This window comes from Aethalodelphis obliquidens, unplaced genomic scaffold (assembly GCF_003676395.1).
Source record: "Aethalodelphis obliquidens isolate GAN/ISIS:26980383/991018 unplaced genomic scaffold, ASM367639v1 scaffold59, whole genome shotgun sequence".
Taxonomy (NCBI): domain Eukaryota; kingdom Metazoa; phylum Chordata; class Mammalia; order Artiodactyla; family Delphinidae; genus Aethalodelphis; species Aethalodelphis obliquidens.
This window is the reverse complement of record NW_020838003.1, coordinates 3,014,915-3,026,381: the sequence shown is the minus strand read 5'-3', so window position 1 is coordinate 3,026,381 and position 11,467 is coordinate 3,014,915. Positions and strand designations below refer to the sequence as shown.

Sequence of the window (11,467 nt, the reverse complement as noted above, 5' to 3'; positions counted from 1 at the left end):
CAAGTTACTTAAACTTTCTAAATTTCAGTTTCCTGATCTGAAAAATAATCATAAAATAGCTAATATTCATTAAATACTCACTGTTACCCTCCAAACAGCTCTAGCAGATAAATATTATCCTTTTTCTACAAATGACAAAACTCAGGCTTAGAAAAGTTAAGAAACTTGGTCAAGGCAGCACAGCTGGTAGGGGGTGGAGCTGGGATCTAAGCCACAGACTTTTCAACTCCAAAGACTGGTATTTTTAACTGCTATTCATCACAGTTCCCAATAATACCTTCCTCCAGGCTGTCTTTGAGGACTGAAAGAGTTGCTGTATAGAAGTAACTTAGCACTGTGCCCAGTCTATGGTATGAACTTAATGAAGTCTATTATTATTATTATTATTATTACCACCACTGGAACTTGGCCAAGAACAAAAATCATTATAACACAAGGCAGAATGTAAGCACTATTTGAGAGGTTAAAGAAAATAATAATCAAGGAGTTCAAAGGAAAGGAGAGATATTTGTAAATAACATAATTCTTCAAGGAGAAGGCAGGATTTGAAAAAAATTGCATAGGATCTTGACACACAGAGATGGAGGAGGGTAATACATGTGGAGGGAAAAGCAGAGACCCTAACACAGAGATAGGAACTGTGAGGTCTGTTCAGAGAGCAGAGGGCAGCTGGTGGCTACAGCTGATGGTCTGAGTAGGGAGCCCTTGGAGGGTACATGAGAAAGAGACTACCAGAGCCTCCCTGTGGAAGGCCTCACACTACTGGGAGGGGAGCCTTTGTTAAACATGGTGCACAATGGGGAATCAGGTTTGTTTTTGAGCAGGGAGTTAACATAAGCAGGATTGAACACTGAGAAAACAAATCTGACAAAGATTGTAGCAGAGAGTGACTGAGGGCATGGGCAGGGCAGAGAGTCTGAGTCATTGGATGCTGCCCCTGCCAGCTTCCAGGTGAGTGTGGGTTCTCCTAAAGAATCTGAGATTCTTTTATGGCTTGAGTGGTTTTCAGTACAACAAGGCCCTCTGCAGGTACTCTGATGACTAGACTCAGAGGAATTTAGATGAGGCAGGATCTTAAAATTAATCCAATGAAAGAACCATGGAGGCAGACTTTAAGGTCTATAGGAACTCTGAATGGGAAGCATAGTGACAGAAGCAGGCTGCATGTCAAGGGCTCACTCCTTCTGATCAAAGCTATGTAAGAATACAGGGTCAGAGCTCTATCTCCTATTTTTCTAGGACATCCCCTATATCTCCTATTTTTCTAGAATCTAGAAAAGCTGGATTTTTATACTAAAACATCTTGATTTCTAAATATGGGCTTGATTTAAAACAAACATCATGAAAGCCAAAGGAAATATGCCTGTGGACTGGATCTGCCTTTTAGGCTGCACATTTTCAACATAAGACTTTCGACTAGGAAGGGAGTGTGGAGGTCATCTCTAGAGTGTAACTTCTTCACTTAACAGACAAGGATAGCCTGTCCAAAGGGCCCCAGCAAAATTAGACAATCATACAGCCAGACTAGATCACAGGTCCTTGAAGTGTCCATCCATTGCAGATTTTTTTTAATGTTGCTTCCAGTTTTTGCCCCAAGCTGGACCACTACCATTGACTGTTTTCCTCTAAGGTATATATGGCACTAGGGTAGGATTGAGAGTGATGTGTTGGAAGGAGGTTGATGAGATTTTCCTATAGATGTGAAAAACACTCACTCGTCATCTCATTACCAAACTGAACCAAGAGTGTCCCAGTTAGGATAACACTGGTACCAGCAAACCCTTGTCCACAAACAGGGATCAAGTGTTCCCAAATGACCACCTCATTCTCTATGTCCTGAGGATAAACCAGGGTTCATTTACAGTCTAAAGTCTCTCCCCAGACTGTACATTCAACTGTCAACAGGTACTTGACGCTTGTTCTGGCCCCACCCTAAGGAAGATCTGCTGCATATTTTAATAATCTTCAGATGACAGCAGGGAATTTTTGTGGTTGATCCATGACAAAGGTCATTATTTTATATATTTTAAAGAAAAGAACTTTTTTTCATTTGTATACAAATCTCTTGGGTGTATCTCCAAGCTCATCAAGAAACCAACCCCCAACACTAGTATTTCTCATAAAATATTGGGAAGCATTATCATCTAGGGTTTAGATGAGGGACTTTGGCATTAGATCTATCTGGTTCATGTCTAGGCTCTGCCACTTAAAGGCTATGTGACCTTGAAAAAGTGAATTGCCTTCTCTAAGCCTCAATTACATATAGGTGTGGATTAATTAAAACAAAGCTAGGGCTTCCCTGGTGGTGCAGTGGTTGGGAGTCCGCCTGCCGATGCAGGGGACGCGGGTTCGTGCCCCGGTCCGGGAGGATCCCACATGCCGCGGAGCGGCTGGGCCCGTGAGCCATGGCTGCTGGGCCTGCGTGTCTGGAGTCTGTGCTCCGCGGTGGGAGAGGCCACAACGGTGAGAGGCCAGCGTACCGCAAAAAAAAAAAAAAACCAAAGCTAACAATGCTTTTCAAATATTATAAGTGTTTATAGATGATAGCCATATTACACTATTACTTTAACTTGCTTTGTGAAGGGACTTAATATTGAATCAATATTTTTGTGCAATTAAAAAAATCTGTATATGCCATTTTTTTCCAGAAAGATGGGAAGCCTAATTAACACTCTCTTAACACTGCTAGTTTGATACCTGCTTGCTTATGGTCTTAACGGAATTTCAATCTAAATGACTTCTGCTCCAATATTATCTGAGACATAAAAATTACCAAGAAAGGCCATGAAGTATAGAGATAAGACCCGATTAAACAATTGAAGTCTTCTTGTTACCATATCATCACATTCCTAATCTTTAGGAGATGCTTCTCTGGAAGCTGTGGGTGTTGTCCACAATCTATAACAGCCCTCGTGTTTAGTTTTGGCAGAGGAGTGAAATGTCCAGATGGGACACATTTATTCATGTGGGTATTCTCAAGGAGTCTAGCCTTTGAATTCTTAGGATATTGACTACTTAGGCCCTTGCACTCTGAGTTGTGCATTCATTGAACATCTCACAGAAATTTGGAGCTGAAGTTGGAAGATATGCTTCTGAATATGCTACGGACTAGAGCTGTGCCAAAAGGTTGGACAGAAATGTGGACTCATGCAGATTAGCAGCGCCAGGCTCACAAATTAAATTTCAACACTTCCAGCTCATCTTGGCAACTGCTAATATCCTGATGTCATGCAATCATGATGTGAGCCAGAAAGAGTGGTATTTTGCAACAGAGAGATTCTGGTAACCCTTCCCATGAGTATGAGTTGTAGGATATCAATATTTATATCATACCATAGAATGTGTTACAGTTTGTAAGACAGAGAAGTTAAATTGTTTACTCATGTCCTCTGTGGCAAATCATCCTATGTTCAACATCAAAAGGTTAAATTAGTCAGACTTTTTTTTTCAATTACGTGTAATGAATAGAAATCTTCTTGACATCATCAAAATAGATGTTTCATAATTAAGGGTTGTACTGTGCCAGGAAACACTAAAAGATGGAATGTGTTATGATTTCATCTACTTTCCAACATTATAAAAACATAATTATACAAAAAAGTAATTTGGAGAAAGAAGATACAATAACAAGCAGTTATAATTCCCTTTTTGTAAATTTACTCACTCAAGCACGACTGAAGTTATAGTGTTTGCTCCCACAGCCATTATGCTCCAAAAGGCTAACTAATGACTCACTCATGAATATCGATGACCTAAGAATGTGTTCTCAAGAACTGAAGGGCAGAAACAGGAAGGAGACAAAATGGGAAATAAAAGAAATTGATGAACCCCTTGGCCCGTTTGATTTAGTCAAAGATGCCAGAAACATGTTCTCATTTCTTTCCTAAATGACCCACCTCACCTAATAGCTGAAAATGTAGTTCTGATGCCAGGGCTTCACTGGTAGGCTTTTTTCAGGGTCTTATTGCATATAGGAAAAAATAGAAAATGAAAAATTTGCAGAACATCTTATACTTATGCATTTTCCTACTTAAGGCCTGCTTACATGTGTAAATATTACCATAGGAATGCCAGGGATTCCTTCCCGGAAAATGAACTCTAGGAGTTTATCACAAGATTCTTTTGTATGACGGACCATAAACAGATAGCTTCTCGTTAGCTACACTGTAAATTTCCGTATACTTAGGGACTTCCCTGGTGGCGCAGTGGTTAAGAATTTACCTGCCAATGCAGGGGACACCGGTTCGAGCCCTGGCCCAGGAAGATCCCACATGCCGTGGATCAACTAAGCCCCTGAGCCACAAGTACTGAGCCTGCAGTCTAGAGCCCACGAGCCACAACTACTGAGCCCATGTGCCACAGCTACTGAAGCCTGCACACCTAGAGCCTGTGCTCTGCAACAAGAGAAGCCACTGCAATGAGAAGCCCGTGCACCTCAATGAAGAGTAGCCCCTGCTCGCTGCAACTGGAGAAAGCCCGTGGGCAGCAACGAAGACCCAACACAGCCAAAAATAAATAAATAAATTTATAAAAATAAATAGATAAATAAATAAATTTCCATATATGTGGTCTCACTGGGTGGATTTTATAATGTTAATGTATACTCTTCCACAGGTGAAAAAAATTGAATTTCTATTGGTTTTATGTTTTGGTTTGGCATTCTGGGAATTTTAATTTGTTGATTAATATCAATTCAATTATGTTTACATTTTAGAAATATTTATAGACAGCAAATGTTATAACTTTTTAGGTTATCACCTCCTCAGACTCTACCCTTACTTCCTCTTCTTTTCATCGGGAGGCAGTCCTTAATTAAGCTTTAGTGTTTCTTCTTGGACTCTACCCAGCTTTTTAACACCTTTTTGAAATGCTCAGGAAAAGCCCAGCTTTCTAGGTGCGGTCACTGGAGTCACTGGGAGGAACCTTCATCTCCCCACTCCTTGGTATGATGTAACCTCTGCATACTTTGAGAGGTCATGCAGAAAGTGCTGACATGCAATTCATCTGCATTAAATTCCTTCTGAAGGAAAAACAAAGCAAGTGAAATGCCTTCTATTCAAAGGAAAGCAGAATGTAGTTTTGTTTAGAAGTGAATGAAAAGTCACAACTTGATATAAGAGAAAGGCTTGCTACTAGGCTACCATTGTAAGAATATTCATGTTTGATCTTTTTTTAACCCATCTCATGATCAAAATTATTTTGCTTATCTACACCACAATAGAAAAAAAGTCCATAGTCTTAGATTGAATCTAAAAGAAAAATGGTAGATATTATTATTTTTAATTTCATGTTTTACTTCCTTTAAAAACAAATTCCTAAATTATTATCTTACAAACCAAATAATAAAATATACACCTAAAATGATATCCAGTGGGGTGAGAGGTGAGATCAGGGACAGAGAGGGAGTTGAGAGGTGGAAAATATTCTCTCTTCTGTCACAATCAAATTTTAGAGTTAGAAGGACATTGTACAAACTGATCAAAGCCCAAAGAAATTAAGGGACCTGAACAAGACTATTCGAATTAGGTGGAAGAAATATGATTAGAGAGGAAGGACCCTAATTCTCAAATTGTTATTTCTACCAATATTCCGTTTTCTCTCCCTCTGTGCAAATCTTCTCTCCGGTACCCAGAAATGGTAAAGAAAATGTCCACCCGCTGTTGGCTGGTGAAAAATTCTTATGTCAAGTTCTTCGGTTTCTATTTCAGAGCCAATTGTAGAATTTTATTTGTTAGTAGAATTTTAGAATTTCAGTCCAAATAGATAATCGCCAGGTAATTCCACTAACAATAGGAGAAAGTGATGAACATAAGCATTCGGGGACCAGTGAGTCCAACACAAAATTTTATAATCCATGCAGAAACAAAACCTTTTTGCCTCCTCAGGGCTCAATATCCAGGTAGCTTTCAGTCATCAGAAACTCTTTAGCTTATTCCATATTTCACAGTGTTGTCACAAGTTGGGTATCATTATGTTTGCCTTGGACATTCCATTTCTTTTCTCTAGCTTAGACTTTAATCATAAGTTTGGTTCACTGGAGGTGCCATAATACGAATGTCATCTGAATAGCTGACATCGCATTCTTTTAGACACCATGAAAGCATCATGTTTGGGATTTGGTCCGTAGAGCAGTGGTCCAGAATCCTGGTAGCAAGCATAGTGAAGGATCCAAGCTTGGCATTGCTTTGGCTGGCTGCAAGGTTGATAATTATTCCCATGAAATTTCACATCTGACGTAGTCAGAAGCACAAAACTCAGTCTCTCTGCAGTGAGAACAATAATCACACGACAGCAACAAACCCAGAGTAGGACTGTGAACTTGACCTCTGTCACTGTACCTTGTTTCCTTGGCTCCCGTGGCACTTTAAAAATGGCAAAGCCAAAGGACCAATGTTGAAATTTATTCTCTTGTTTCATCGTGATCCCAACTTTCTAGTCAGCTTAGGAAGTTTTGTTGTTTCACTTGAAAATTTCAGTTTTGGGCCCACTGATTTTCACCAATGACTCATGAAAATTTCTTACAAAGGCCTCATAGTGGTCTTCCTCCGGAACAGACATTGTAAGGTGATTTCAGTTTTAGACACCTGAAACAGAGTATTGGTTTTCATATGAATTTGCTGTTTGTATAGCTTATTGAGGATTATATAAATGCTCTGGTGTAGCAATTGCTCTTGGTATCCCACCCATATCCTCTTTACCCACTGGTATACCCATCCCCCAGCAGTTGTGGGTGTTAGTTAATAAGGCTCACAGTACCATCCTTCTCTAGAAGATTGTCCTCAGCCAAGAGAGGACTTTGCCTGAAGATTCCTAGGAGATTCCAAGCCCCTGCCAGGAGCACTCTGACACCCATGCCTGATGATGCTGGGTACTACAACCAAGATCCCTCACCTTCTTGGGATGGGTCAGCGATGCCAGTCATGTTCTAGGTCTCCCTTTGGAATCAGGCTGAGGATAGACTTCAGCTAAACTACATCTTTGCTTACCTTCTTCCTCTGTTCTAGTTTTCCTACTTCATTACAGATTTCACCTTTGAGCATTCCCTTGACCAGTCATCACTCAGTCAGGAGTCTCTATCTTAGGTTCAGCTTTTAGGGAACCTGATCCCAGACAGCTATCTTGTTAATATTAAAAGGTCTTACTTCCTTTTTTATTTTCTTTCTTGGTCTCTTAGGCAACTGATATAACAGATTTTATATCAATTGATCCACAATTGATATTAACAGATTTTATTCTAAGATGCAATTTTTTTGTTGTTGTTGTTTTTTGTTTTTGCGGTACGCAGGCCTCACTGCTGTGGCCTCTCCCGTTGCGGAGCACAGATTCCGGACACGCAGGCTCAGCGGCCATGGCGCACAGGCTTAGTTGCTCCGCGGCGTGTGGGATCTTCCCGGACCGGGGCACGAACCCGCGTCCCCTGCATCGGCAGGCGGACTCTCAACCACTGCGCCACCAGGGAAGCCCTCTAAGATGCAATTATTAAGCAATTTTTTTTTAATGTTGTATAATAATTTTTGGTCATTTTAAAAATGACAACTTAGTTAATGGAGTACAGCAAGGGAAATGTATTTATACCTTTTCTTTAATGTATATCACATTATTTCTTGACTTTTCCCTATACATGGATTAAAGGAAAAATTGCCAGTGTGGAAAAGCCAGAAATAATGATTAATAATTAGTGCATGAGTAATTTATACTTAGTGGATCAAATTTATCTTGTTTAGCTTTTAACAGTAGACAGTATCTCCTGAATATACCCTCAACTAATGTCTGGGAAGAAAATGGCCCACATTTATCACACATTTTCATTCATTTAACACTCATGTTTTGATTTGTCCATTCAACAAATAATTACTGAGTGTCTATGGTGTGCCAGACATGGTATTCGACACTTCATATAATTGTGCACAAAACACATTAATCTTTACCCTTGTGGGCCGACTGTCCTACACATTTATAACTTTGATGTAGGCAGACAGAGTTGGGGATGAAGGGAAACTGTAAATTGGAACTATCCTATTGCAACTGTGGGTAAATTTTTACCTCTTGTCTGGGTTTATGAGAAAAGGCATCAAAACAGATATGCAGAAACTTGCCAGATTTACAGCCATATTTTCACTAAAAAATTACATATGTCGGGCTTCCCTGGTGGCGCAGTGGTTGGGGGTCCGCCTGCCGATGCAGGGGACGCGGGTTCGTGCCCCGGTCCGGGAGGATCCCACATGCCGCGGAGCGGCTGGGCCCGTGGGCCATGGCCGCTGAGCCTGCGCGTCCGGAGCCTGTTGCTCCGCAGCGGGAGAGGCCACAACAGTGAGAGGCCCGCGTACCGCAAAAAAACAAACAAAAAAAATTACATATGTCAGTGCCTGGTACATTGTAGGGGCTCAGTGAATATTTCTCAAATGAATGAGTATCTAGTGACTTCATAATTTGTATTTTTTTCATACCTCTTTTTTATGTAGCAGTAAAAAATAACAAGAAAACCACTTAATAATAATCCAACGCCAATCCCAATTGCAATGTATTTTTCATAAGGATCCACAGCATATGAAGTTAAGGTCAAGTGCTCACACCTTTCTCCAGTATAACCAGCAAAACACCTTTAAAAAAAGAAAAGAATGTATAATTTTAAAACTCATGATAGAAACACAAATGACAAATTTCGAAGAATGAAAAAATTTAATAAAAAGTGATTTTAATTAAAGAGGCCAATACCAAATGAAAGCCAATCTATTAAATGTATTGAAGAAGCCATGTATTTTACAATAATCATTTGATTAAGACCCCATATTAATGCAACTTCCCTCATTGGTAGGAGAGAAAGGTAGGACCCTTGCATGAGCTGATCTAGAAAATTGTTAACCTACTCTTTCATAGGAGGATGCTGAGCAAATCAACAATCATAAAAATGGTATCTCAGTTGATCTAGAACTTTATATTCCTGAAGTGTTTTTGCCATAGTCTGTTTCATTTTATCCTATAATCTATCCATAAAAACTTGGAAACTTCTTAGCATGTTGTTAAAAGTTGATTTGGATTCAGTAGTTTTGAGGTACGGTGTGAGCTTCTTCATTTTCAACAAGCTCCCAGGTTATACAGATGCTGCTAATCTAGGAACCATATTTTTGAGTAATGAAAACTAGGTAGGTTAGAAAAAGACCCCTTAGATATTCAAATACAAAGAGAATTGGTGAATCACGTTCAGATCATGTACCTTTTTTACTAGATAAGATGGAGGCGTGGGGAAATGTACTATGTGAAACACCATGTGAAACGAGGCATACCTTCTCCTTCTCCCATCTCTAGGGCTTGGGAAGTTCTTTGCAATTACCTGCAGATGGCTTTCTCCAGCTCATCGTGGAATGCACAAACACCATTGATGCAGTAACTATGGTGGTCTTCCAGGCAAGGATGTGAGACCCTCAACGCTATGGGTCCTTCTGTGTAGCCAGCTAGAAAAAGGAGATACAGTATTAACAGATGAGGTGGGTCACACTTCCACAGTAGATTTGTAACACATATACAGAAAGGCCTTTAATTTTAGGAATATTCTTTGAGTGCTCTGTCATTTGAACTATTGATTGATTCCTTTGACAGGTTATATTTACAAAGGTTGGGTTAATATCATCTAAGACATATTAATGAATTAGGGGCTGGAGGTAGATTGATGATCATTCCATTCTTTGGAAACTATGTAATAAGATATAGATACAAGTTTGCCAAAAGGTGGCAGCATTGATTCTAGTCTTAGCATGCTGTCCTGGGCAAGGCTTTCTAAATATATGCCTGGATACAAATATATGCCTGGAAACAAATGAAATAATACAATTTTTTTCATTCTCCCCTTTACACCTGAGAAGTAAGCACTTAGGAAGATTTGGATTTATGGTTGGGAGATAATGAACTTGATTTCTTTTCATTCCCCAGAGAAGAGTGAGAGGAGAATCCCCCCTTCTTCTTATGCAGACTACCTTAAGCAGCTAATGGAAAAGGGATTGTTTTCCCTTGTTATGAAGAGGTATTGTTATGACCTATACAGAAGAGGTATTGTTATGACCTATACATGAAGCCAGAAACAACTTATGGCTCAGGCTTAACATAGCTAAGACAATAACTTCAGATGTTAATTAGAAAATTTACTCAGTTAAGAGGCATTATGAGATTGTGGGAAAAGCCATGGAGTTGGAATTAGAAAACCTGGGTTTTGATTTCCAGCTTTAACGCTATGCAAATGACCACACTTGGCGAAACCTTTGTGGTCAAGTGTGCAGAAGCCTCTTTATGGGAAACTTCCCTTTGGGAAGCTGTACTGTGGCAAAATACTTAGATTTCAGGATGCTTATCCTTCATTCCTTGATGTACTAAAGACATATACCTATACTATCCTTGAGGTTTATGCAGTGGGAATGACAAAACAGCATAAATGAGTCCTTTTTAGTATACTTTAATTACTGATTCTTAAATTCTTCTCAAGAAGAATTAGTGGCATTTTATTTTTGTCACTGTTATGAATAAACATATCTCCTCAACCTTAGTTATCATATTGTATTCACCTTGCTAAGTAGATTAAGAGAATCATACTTATTTGTTTTCAGGAGAAAAAGATCTAAAAAGGCATACTTAGTTATATTGAAAATACTAAATCTTTAGGTACTAAGTCACCAACAACATACTGTTATATAACTTCATTTTGGTTGAGAAGACACAACATTACCTTAAAATTCATATTCATTTTGTTAACTGTGGTATGGTAAATCTAATTTCTCATCTTGATAATTAATTCTAAGGGAGTGGGAATTTCTCATTATAAACTGTGGTAGATTCTTCCTACTTCAAGATTAAATAAGTTCAATTAACCAAGCCTGAACCAGGACTTACTAGAAAATGTGAGAATTGAAAGAAGACATTTCCAAAGAAAGAATATACTAGAGACTCATCTTTCCTCTAAGGAGAAGAATATTAGTTATAACTTCATGAAACTTTCCTGAGATACTGGATTCAGATTTTTAAGTTAAATGAAAAGCAGGGAACTAAAATTCACCCATCAAGAAAGCAAAGAAAAAACTACTGAAGTGATATATTCAATCCCTTTTGTCCATAATTATTACCTGTAACTTGGAGAATTTGACTTGCAGTTCACTATTAGGGAAGAGAAAAGGTGGTGATGGACACACTGTTATGTCGCTGAGAGGAAACTGTACTTCTTTAATTCTCTACAGTATTATCTCTCAACAAAGATGTTTCCTCTTTGTTTAAAGGCTCAAGACATGAAGAATTTGGCTAAAAGTTATTCTAAAAGCCTCACTAATTTTATTTTGCAAATTGATATATATGCAAAAACTCAAATGAGCAAAGTATTTTAAGCAAATTTTTTTTTTGTTTGGTACGCGGGCCTCTCACTGTTGTGGCCTCTCCGGTTGCGGAGCACAGGCTCCGGACGCGCAGGCTCAGCGGCCATGGCTCACGG

General features: G+C 39.1%; 1 protein-coding gene across 3 annotated transcripts in view; it reads right to left on the bottom strand.

Annotated features, from left to right (window-relative positions):
- Positions 1-5,261: 5,261 nt before the first annotated feature.
- Positions 5,262-11,467, bottom strand: part of EPGN (epithelial mitogen) — an 8,365-nt gene continuing 2,159 nt past the window's right edge. Inside the window, exons 3-6 of one of the 3 annotated variants that reach the window (XM_027087563.1) lie at positions 9,332-9,452; positions 8,448-8,600; positions 7,143-7,234; positions 5,262-6,584 (exon numbers count right to left, since the gene is read on the bottom strand). In XM_027087563.1, the coding sequence (XP_026943364.1) occupies positions 7,171-7,234; positions 8,448-8,600; positions 9,332-9,452 (338 nt within the window). In that variant the 3' untranslated portion in view covers positions 5,262-6,584; positions 7,143-7,170. Of the gene's footprint in view, positions 7,235-8,447; positions 8,601-9,331; positions 9,453-11,467 lie in introns of all 3 variants that reach the window. The other 2 variants (XM_027087562.1, XM_027087564.1) reach the window with 2 other exon arrangements.